The sequence below is a fragment of the Cucurbita moschata genome, unplaced genomic scaffold, assembly GCF_002738365.1.
Source record: "Cucurbita moschata cultivar Rifu unplaced genomic scaffold, Cmos_1.0 Cmo_Scf00036, whole genome shotgun sequence".
In the NCBI taxonomy this organism is placed as follows: domain Eukaryota; kingdom Viridiplantae; phylum Streptophyta; class Magnoliopsida; order Cucurbitales; family Cucurbitaceae; genus Cucurbita; species Cucurbita moschata.
This window is the reverse complement of record NW_019268552.1, coordinates 1126117-1136514: the sequence shown is the minus strand read 5'-3', so window position 1 is coordinate 1136514 and position 10398 is coordinate 1126117. Positions and strand designations below refer to the sequence as shown.

Here is a 10398-nt window from a genome sequence, read left to right as displayed (position 1 = left end):
TTTTTTTTTTTTTTTTTTTTTTTTTTAAGTACACATTTAAATGAGTTAAACTTAAGCTTAAATAGGTTAGCTTCACAAAATGAAATCTTATCATTAATGTTAATAATTTGAGTATAATTAGTTAAACTATTATCGTTTCAATTTAGAAGGGTTCAAATCTTCATCTGACAACAACACTCACATATTGTTGAATTTAAAAATTATTAAATAAAAATTAAATTATTATCTACCAATGACATAACCTAGCAAATTTTACGTGCTTCCTATAATAAATTTGTATTTCGAAGGAAGAACTCCTCTGCAAAAGAATGAAATCTAGTAGGTAAACTCGTGCACATTTCAATACTATTTTGATCAAAAATTGATGATTATAGCAAGTTTTTAGAGGATAAAAAAATTCACCTATAATTGAGACAGAAACTTATCAGCGTGCAAGCAAGAACAAGTGTCCAAACAGGAATGTTAGGCTCGCAAAGGAGATGGATTGTGAGATGTATATATAATAATAAGAAGAATAAACATATATATATATATTTATATATAATAATGAATAGTATAACCCCCACCTATGAAAACGAAAACCCATATAAAAAGGAAAAAAGAAAATGGAAATTTGCTTCTTAAAGGTGGAATGGTGATGTCTCGAAAGAAACAAACCATGTGGAAGTGGAGAGAGACGTTTCTTTTGCATCAAAAAGACAAGTTCGCTAAAAAAAAATAAAAGAAACTGCAAAAAGTCAAAAGCTAATTTTTTTTTTTTTAGAAAAAATAATAATAACAAATTAAGAACATCAAAAAGCTCCCCACTTTATCAAAAGAAGCCACCGTCTTCTTTCCTCCATTTGCCTCTTCCTTTTCACGTAACCACTGGATAAGCATGTTTCCATGCTGTTCATACCCAATTTTTTACATCATTTTAACAAATAATTATAAACTACCCCTATATACTTCCCAAATTTACTAGATTCATAATAAAAATTTGTATTTTATTTCAAAAAGTATCTCTTACCCTTTGATTTTTATGAAAATACTGAGCTTTTCACCTGATGTGGAGCTCAAGAAGGCAAGGAAGATCTTAATGTTGATTAGATTGTGACATGCTAAGCATCCAAAAGCTCAAATTCTGCACTTGTCACTCGTTGACGGTATCTGTGCGAGTAATCCGAATCTGCAGCGAAAACAATCAATATTCTCAGTGCCCAGGAAAAGTAATGAACCAAATCATATCATTCTTACCTAAAAAGCTGAGGCCGGGTTTACTAATGAAAGTTAAACGCTCCATTCATATCAGACACATTCATCCTATTTTCCTTTGTTCTTAATATACTTACCTAGCTACCACTAAGTTTTACCTTTAATATTGCCCCCTCAGCCTTTCCCCACTTTTTACTTTATAGTTCTCTTTATCCTCTTTTTTGTGATGATTTTAAATTTCATTATACACTAGAAACTTGCAATAGTTGGAGCGCAAGGTCGAATAGGTATAGCAGGGCTATTCTACCTTTTCTGTTGCCCCAACGAGGCTTCAGATAAATTAAGCATTTCTGGAAAACAATCGTTTAAACCCAACCAAACTGGGCATTTTGGTTAGTTGATATACCAAGATTGAGGCTAAGGGTGTGTTTGGATTTAGAAAAGAATGGTCTTAATGATGATTATTCAAAAAGTTATTCAAAAGTGATTGATAAAAATTCGCTTTGTAATCGAATCACTTTGATGGAGTGTACCACAAGTATGCAAAAGAAGATTACCTTACCTGGGCAAGAGCATAAATTTGTGAGATCCCACATCAAGTGAAGAAAGCAACGAGTGTCAAGGAGGAAGCTGTGTCTCGAAGGAGATGGATTGTGAGATCTCACATTGATTGGAGAAGGAAACAAAAATTATTTATAAGGGTGTGAAAACTTGTACGTAACAGACGTGTTCTAAAAACCTTGAGGGGAAGCCCGAAAGGAAAAACTCAAAGAGGACAAAATCTATTAGCAGTGTGGACTTTGGCTGTTATAAATAGTATCAGAGCTAGACATGGGGTGGTGTGCCAGCGAAGACGCTGAGCCCCAAAGGGAGGTAGACAATGGACGGTGTGTCAACGAAGACGCTGGGCCTTAAAAGAGGGTGTATTGTGAGATCCCACATCGGTTGAAGAGGGGAACAAAACATTCTTTAAAGTGTGTAGAAACCTCTCCCTAGTAAACATGTTTTGAAAACTTTGAGGGAAAGCTTGAAAAGAAAAACCTAAAGAGACCCAGTTCATGATTGCTCTAAATATTATAGCATAATCAGTTCCCATCATCTGAATCACCACATCCGCCAGAAATGTTCCCCAAAACCTGATTCAGATACAGATAATTATAAACTGGTTGGCATTAAATTAATTAGCAACAAGGAAACAATTTTATCAAGCCTATATCATGAACTGGGCCATGTTTAAACAAGAAATCAAAAAAAAAATTAAGCAGTTCGATTGATTTAGTCACCAAAAGTTTCAATGTGCAGACCTTTTGTTAGTTCATTGGGCCGAGCAAAGTCATCGTGCTTCTGAAACCCAGATACCTTAAAGCAGCACCAGCAAGACCCTGTCCAAATTGCAAGAACTAGATATCTCAATATTCAAAGATAAACCTGAATGGGTACCTAATGGATGCCCGTGGCCCGTGGGCTAAAACTAAAATTGTTTCCGGAATACCTTCTAGTTTATGAATTTTTTTTTTAGAAATAATATTTTAATATCTTAAATAACAAATGGATGGGTGGACCATAAGTAATGTTATAGGCCATAAATTTATGAATCCTTAAAATATTCCTTGTTTTCATGGCAGAACCTCTCCGTTCTTAAAAGAGATTCCTTATCATAACTCATCACTAGATATTGTCTTTTTTGGATTTCTCTCTCCAACTTCCTCTCACGATTTTTAAAATGTGTATAGAGAAGTTTCCACATTCTTATAAAAGAGGCATTATTCTCCTCGCCCAGTAGGATTGCACACTCATATGTTACATGGAAAGAAAACAAAAAAAAATCATTCCACTAAATGGTAAGACCTCCTACTGTAAATATATATCAAAGGAGGGGCAGGCTTGGAATTGCATCCCAGTGAAGTTGCTTGTAGGACTGTCTTTTGTTCTGTTTTTTGTGTATTCAGTTTATGCATACTCTCAAAAGGCTCACTTGTAATCGCTCTTGGGCTACTTTAGTGATATCAATATACTGATTGTAAGGAGATACCTTGCACAAACGGTAGCAATCCAAGTCCACTGCTAACGGATAGTGTCCGCTTTGGCTCGTTACGTATCGACGTCAGCCTCACAGTTTTAAAATGTATTTGTTAGGGAGAAATTTCACTCTTATAAAAAATGTTTCGTTCCCCTTCCTAATCGACGTGAGACCTACTCCTTTACCACCACAGTAAAAAAAGCAAAACTTCCAAGTAAAAGATGCCAGTTCGACAGAAAGAGCATAAAAGCAAAGAAAGACAGTCTCAGCTGCTTTAGGCTGTGCTCTCTAAACCATGGCATTTATTTCTAGGTTCACACATCAATAATGTTTTCGATAATACCGAGTACCTTTTTGATGATTTCCTTTTTAATTCAATGGTTGGCCGCTTGTTGGAACACCTTCCCAGATAATGTCCTAGCAAGCTGACACAAGAGGAAAGCTTCTTGAGGGGAAAAATTTTATAAAACCGATACCTTTAATATCAAGGATTGCAGGTTAGATGCTCCATCTGTAGCTGCTAAAGTTTCACCTTGCACAGATTGAGTCCAATTTGTATACTATCTTCAAGGTTAGACTGCCATAATGATTCTTCACTACATGGCCAAGGACAAAGTTTTCTGACTTACCAACTTACACAGCACTTGATTCATGTATGCAACTTCAGATATAGCGACACATCTAAATTTTAGATGAGCAAATCAAGAATATAAAATTTTTACCTAACACACAGGCTTAGGGGAAGTACCTTGCAGGAACAAATGAAGAAAGATTTCTGCTTCAAGGTCTCCAAATGACTACTTGGTTGAGCAAGGAACGTTTAACTTTTTTTCTCACTGAAAGCAATGCATCTCTATAAGATGGTCTCCAACCCCTTCAAAGAAAAACGTGTGAAATAAATTCAAACGATTGAAATGAAATTTGCATAAAATGGATGAGCAGAAAAATTCCTGAGTAAGCCATATGAGATAAGCCTCCTTCAGCCTCATAAAGGCTAACTACAGGTACAGTAAACTTGTGCAAACATTTCCAGTAAAAACAACCTGGTAGAGATACAGTAGTATGAAATTTCAATTTTGGTGTGAGATCCCACGTTGGAGAGGAACGAAACATTCCTTATAAGGATGTGGAAACCTTTCTCTAGTAGACGCGTTTTAAAAACCTTGAGGGGAAGCTCGGAAAGGAAAGCCCAAAGATGATAATATCTGCTAGCAGTGGGCTTGAACTATTACAAATTATATTAAAGCCAGACACCGAGTGGTGTGCCAGCGAGGACACTGGGCCCCATGTGGGTGGAGTGCGATATCTCCCATTAGTTGAAGAGGGGAATGTGTGGGAACTTGAGAAAGAGCTCCGAAATAAAATGCCAAATAGGACAATATCTGCTAGTGGTAGGTTTGGGCTGTTACATGTGGCCTCACACGCCAAACAATATGAACTAAGCATACATTCTAATTTGGCATTTCGAAACCTTAATGTCAACCGAGTATCAGCTGTTGGATACAAGAATCAAGACTATTGAGTCGAAAGATCGTCTCCCTCCTCAAGGTCTTCCTCGATCGTGGCATAATCAGTTTGGCCTCTGTTTGTAATCAATTTCATCAAAGGACTCAAGTAACTGCACATCGCCAATACAAGATCAGCCTCCTGAAACTAAACTGGACATCTAGAAACTTGATGATACTATATGTTCCCTTCACCACTTCCTACAATTTAGAAGAACGGATCCCAACAAACATACTTCAGCGTATTACTAATCATTTTCTGTATTAAAGCGCAAAGTCTCGATGGAGCTAAAATGCTTCTAAACAAAGCAACAAATGAAGGAAAAACGACCTGGAACCGAAGAGGATTTGTTCAAGCTCATATAATTAAGAATTTGTCGAAATTCTGGGTCAAAAACATCTGAAATTCGCTGTTTCATGCCGGAAATTCAATTCACTGAAAGAGTTAAAAGAGAAAGAAGCTAAGAACCTTGGCCATTTCTTGGATTGGAAGCATTGGCACAACCCACAAATTGACATTTACGCCCAGAACAGCTGAAAAACTGCCGAACAATTTGCACCTTCTTTAGAGAACAGTAGCGATACACGATACAACAAACTAGAATCCTGATATTTACACAAATTGAAGTATCAATCAAGCGACTCAGCTAGTTAAGTGGAAAATTTGATTGCAGTATCCTCTAAATAGCTGATTCAATAAACCAGTGCGTCGTCTAAATAAAACTAAATTTGGAGGCGAAACTGTAGCAGGAGAAACAGAAGCTTACGGGATATGCAAGTTTTTTGGAAGCAGCCGGTGAAAGGAAGGTGAGTTGAAGCGCAGCCAAAGCAGTCGTCATGGCGGGACACTTGCCGCCATCGCAGTATGATAGTATCAGTGGAAGGTTCAAGACACAATGCTCGTCCCGCGCAAGTGTTGAACCTAAAATTATATAAAATTCTCGTGAAATTTTAAATTTTAATAATTAAAATATTAGAAACATAATATTTTTCTTAATAAAAATAGATGTCACCTTAGTTTATCAATACTATATTGGGTCATGCAATTTTTCTTACAAAAATATTATTAATGAAAAATTGATCAATTTTGGGTTTAATCCATTTTTGTGATACTAGAGGAGAACGAATCATTCTTTTATAAGAGGTGGAAATCTCTATCTACCCATGAAGTTTAAAAACTTTGAAAAGGAGCCAAAAAAAAAAAGGAACAAATAAAATAATATCTGCTAGCGGTGGGTTTGGGTTGTTACAAGTGGTATTAGAGTTGGGTGATGTGCTAACAAGGAAGCTGATTACCGAAGGGGGTGGACACGAGGCAGTGTACTAGCAAGAACGTTGGGTCCCAAAGGAGTGGATTGTGAGATCTCACATCAGTTGGGGAGGAGAATGAAGCAAAAAAATGTGAAAAACTCTTCCTATCCATTTTAAAAACCTCAAACGGTAACAAAAAAAAAAGTTAAAGACAATAGTTGGTAACCGTGAGATTGGGCTATTACAATTTTTGTCTTCCAAATTGAAACTTAAATAAATAATAAAACTTACGCCTGATTTAACACCTAATGGTCTCAGCATTCTCTAACATGGTCAAGTAATGGTTCCGACATTTTATTGCGACATAGTTAAGTTACTTATTTTTCACTTTCAAGAGTGAAAGTTATCCCCACGTATTAACGCATATTCTTTTATGATGTTCTGTTCTTATTCACATATTTGTTTAAAAAAATTATATAATATCACACAGGATAGGATTACTCTAATGGAAACAGGGTCAAGATGGCCGAGTTGGTCTAAGGCGCCAGTTTCAGGTACTGGTCCGAAAGGGCATGGGTTCGAATCCCATTCTTGACAAAAAAAAATTATTGTGTTAATTACCTTGCTTAGTTTTGTATCACTTTTTAATTAAATGAACTAATCCTCCAAGGTTATCTGTTTATTTTATTAATTGAGTTCAACTAAATCCTCTAAAAGGGTTTAACGAGCAAAATTTAGTTAATTTAATTATTTTATTGTTTTTTTTTCCTTAATGAGTTGGACTCGAATCTTGGTTGTACTTGCATAAGAAGATGCGACAACTAAATAATTAGAGATTATAGACCAAACAAAACTATTAATTCGTGACAAAAAAATAATAATAAAAATAATTGTCGTATGGGTTAATTTAAAATAAAAATAATAATAATAAAAAAGTCGGAAAATTGGAAACTGAAGCTGTCGAGTTCTAGGGTTGGAATCGTTCTGTAATGTTGGATAGTTAAAAATGATTATTGGCGTTGGGTCGGATGCATGCACGAGAAACCATTTATATAAAAATATACTAATACCACCAAGCATTTATAAAATTAATTAATTATGGTTAAATTAAGTAAATATATGTAACCATATATCACTATCTTAATTAAAATATAATATTTACATTATAAAATATTATCTACCCCTTAAAAGAAATGTTTCATTTTCCTTCCAACTGATGTGAAACCTCGCAGTCCATCTCCTTTAAGGGTTCATTGTCTTTATTGACACACCGTCTAGTGTCTAACTTTGATACCATTTATAACAGCTCAAACGCACAAATGTCGTTATTAGCCTTATATGAAATGTTTCATTTCCCTCTCAACTGATGCGGGATCTCACAATCCACCTTCTCTTGTGAGTCACAATCTAAAACCATTGGTAACAGTTCAAACACATCACTAGTCGATATTGTCTGTTTTTGCTCGTTACGTATCGCCGTCAGCCTCACTATTTTTAAAACATGTCTATTAGGAAGAGGTTTCCACTCCTTTATAAGAATGTTTAATTCCCCTTTACCATCGATGTAGGATATAGACATGCATGTATGAGAGAGGATGTACATGTATGGGCATGCAAATAATTGATATCTATGAAATGGGAATTTTATTCATGAATTATTATTTATTTTTTCTGGTCAAAATTTGGAGACAAAGCCTGCGTAAAAGAAAGTAAGATATTAGGGAGTGAATATTGAAGGGATTGGAATAAGTTTAGTGTCTGATTGTGTATGGAAAATCCAAAGCCTAAACCAGAATTTTCCAGCCAAGCTGTCCACTGAATTACGGACAAAACTGGCTACCCTATCCTTCTTTCCAAACACCTATTTAACCTAAAAACATGCTTCCATATGCATTACCAATAATTAATATTATTACATGACACCAAAGCTTCTCCTTTATTTATTTATTTATTGCTAACTTCACATATTTTTCAGTTTTTAAATAAAACCCGAATAATAATAATAATAATAATAATAATAATAATAATAATAAAGCGGTATTTTTTTCATTTTGAAAAAATGCTAATACTCAATATATAAAATTAAAAAAAAATGAATTTTATACTGAATTCTCAAGGATTATATTTTTTAAATAAAAAAATAACAACGAAAGGGTACGTAGAATCCAAGTCAAAGCTACATATATAATATACATTAGTTCGGGATCACTTCCTCACATGCTTTGAGTTAATTAATTAATTAATTATATGCTTAACATCAACCATTAAACTCAATTAATTATTCAATTAATCACTTCACGCATGCATCTAAGTTGAAGTTGTAAAGGTGCATGCATGCATCAATTGAGAGCCAATTTTTATTTTAATTTATTAAGCTAGTTAATCTCGTAATTATATTTATATAATTCATCATTACCGTTTTAAATTTAGGGCTAATTATATTATATCTTTGTTTGAACTGGCTCTTATGAGTGAGTGGGGAAGTGGGAACCATGATTCAGAAACTAAAATATGATTAGCTACCTTAATTAGTTTGATTAATATCATTAATTTGGTTTAACGAACTTAAACAAATAATATATTATTATTAAGGCTGCCTCAAAATTTTAATTTCTTGTGGTATATTTGCGGTGGTGAATTATTGCTGGAAAACCCGAAATAGTTCACGGGTCTGCTGACAAATTTCCGAAAATACCCTTTCTGACAGCCGAAATTACAATGGAAGGGACTTGTATTATTAATATTTATTAAGAATTTACTGATATTTATATATTAAGGTATTTATAAAAAACGTTAAAATAATAAACGAGTTAAACACACCGTTCAATCACATGTATTATGCCTAAACGATTGTCTCGTGATATTAGTCGAAAAACATATAAATTGACCCGAGCACTCGCGAAATAACAACAAAAATTGCATTAAAGTGTAACTTATATCCAAATTTCCATTATATTTCCAAATTTAAATATCAAGACGGTAATGGTTCACACTCGTGATTTAAATCAATATTCAAAATCCGCTACAATATGGTCATGTTACCTAGGCTTCTTGCTTCTAATAGTGAAAACTATCACTACAAAACAATAGGGAAAATTTACAGTAGGTCACCGACATAGAATTGTTTAAAGTAAAGCACGTTTAACCACAAAATTTCTATGATCGAGCCACCGAAAAGAAAGGTTGTGAGATCCCACGTCGTTTAGTGAGATCCCACGTCGTCTCGTTTTGAAAACGCTTCATTTTTTATCCAAATTTAAAGCAACCTCTAGGGCTTGTTTGGCATCCCAATATATACTCAATCAAACAAATCAAAGCTCCCACACACAGAAAGATAGAGAGAAAGAAGAGAGAGAATGGACGGAGAGAACTCCAACTATCATTACAGAGAATGCCTCCGGAACCATGCAGCCAGTCTGGGCAGTTACGCCACCGATGGCTGCGGCGAATTCACTCTCGACGACACCTCCTCTCCGACCAACAACCTCCACTGCGTTGCTTGCGGCTGCCACCGTAACTTCCACCGCAAAATCACTTACATCGCCGGTGGTGGCCGCTCTTCCGCCGCCACTGCAGACGATCTCATGGACTACGACCAAGCCGCAACCGACACTGAGAGGAGCGGCGGCGGAGGAAAAAAACGGTTCCGTACGAAGTTCACGGCGGATCAGAGAGAGAAGATGCTGGCATTTGCAGAGAAATTAGGTTGGAAATTGCAGAGAAGAGATCTTGACGACGAGATCGAGAGGTTCTGCCGGAGCGTGGGCGTCACTCGCCAGGTTTTCAAGGTTTGGATGCACAATCACAAGAATTCTTTTTCTTCTAATTCTGCATCCACTGGAAATGCCTCTTCTCTAACACAGTAAATAAAGATTAATTAATTTAATTAATTGATCTTTGTGAATGTGATTAGCGTTAAAAGGAGGCCTAATTTTTCCTTCCTTTTTTCCCCCTTTCAGATCCCTTTGTCATTCTTGCTAAAAAGGGTCTAGTTTATATATCAGTAATCCGCTTTTTATTGTAATATATAAACTAATTTGCTTATCTGTATTTTTTTTTTTAATTTTTTGTGCTTTTTCTCCATTTTTTTCATGAAAACTGACCGTCTCTGATCATTGAGTTCTTGACCATTTTCCATTTTCATCCTCCAATTATTGGTTCAACTCAATTTTTTTTTATCCAAATTAATTGAATTTTTAGGCCTTATATAATAATTATTTATATAAAAAAAAACATAATTTAATTACTTTGTAATAGAGATTTGAAATTCGAATAAAAAAAAATATTAATGCAAAATAAATAAATATGATTATTACGTACTCATAACCTCACTAATTAATATTAGTTTTTAATTTTTTGTTTTTAAGTGATATGTGGGATGGTGTTGTTTGAGTTAGCTTTAACCATTTTTAGAATTTTTCTATAAAA

General features: G+C 34.7%; 1 protein-coding gene, 2 long non-coding RNA genes and 1 other non-coding gene across 13 annotated transcripts; 2 read left to right on the top strand and 2 right to left on the bottom strand.

Moving 5' to 3' along the window:
• Positions 1-740: 740 nt before the first annotated feature.
• Positions 741-1911, bottom strand: LOC111431684. The gene is made up of 2 exons (XR_002708554.1): positions 1757-1911; positions 741-1168 (listed from the first exon to the last, which is right to left on the bottom strand). It is a non-coding gene; the product is annotated as an uncharacterized LOC111431684 (long non-coding RNA).
• A 159-nt stretch (positions 1912-2070) lies between these two features.
• LOC111431682 lies at positions 2071-5620 on the bottom strand. Of its 10 annotated transcripts, none has more exons than XR_002708550.1 (8): positions 5487-5620; positions 5189-5261; positions 5051-5119; positions 4686-4920; positions 3747-4088; positions 3565-3639; positions 2499-2576; positions 2071-2330 (listed from the first exon to the last, which is right to left on the bottom strand). It is a non-coding gene; the product is annotated as an uncharacterized LOC111431682 (long non-coding RNA). The 10 variants fall into 10 exon arrangements; XR_002708551.1 differs by having other exon boundaries at positions 3565-3810; positions 3963-4088; XR_002708544.1 differs by having other exon boundaries at positions 3565-4088.
• An 866-nt stretch (positions 5621-6486) lies between these two features.
• TRNAL-CAG lies at positions 6487-6567 on the top strand. The gene has a single exon. It is a non-coding gene; the product is annotated as a tRNA-Leu (tRNA).
• Positions 6568-9218: 2651 nt separating this feature from the next.
• LOC111431593 (zinc-finger homeodomain protein 8-like) lies at positions 9219-10020 on the top strand. The gene has a single exon (XM_023068277.1). The coding sequence runs from the start codon at positions 9327-9329 to the stop codon at positions 9834-9836; it is 510 nt and encodes a 169-aa protein (XP_022924045.1). The 5' UTR covers positions 9219-9326; the 3' UTR covers positions 9837-10020.
• The last annotated feature ends 378 nt before the right edge of the window (positions 10021-10398 follow it).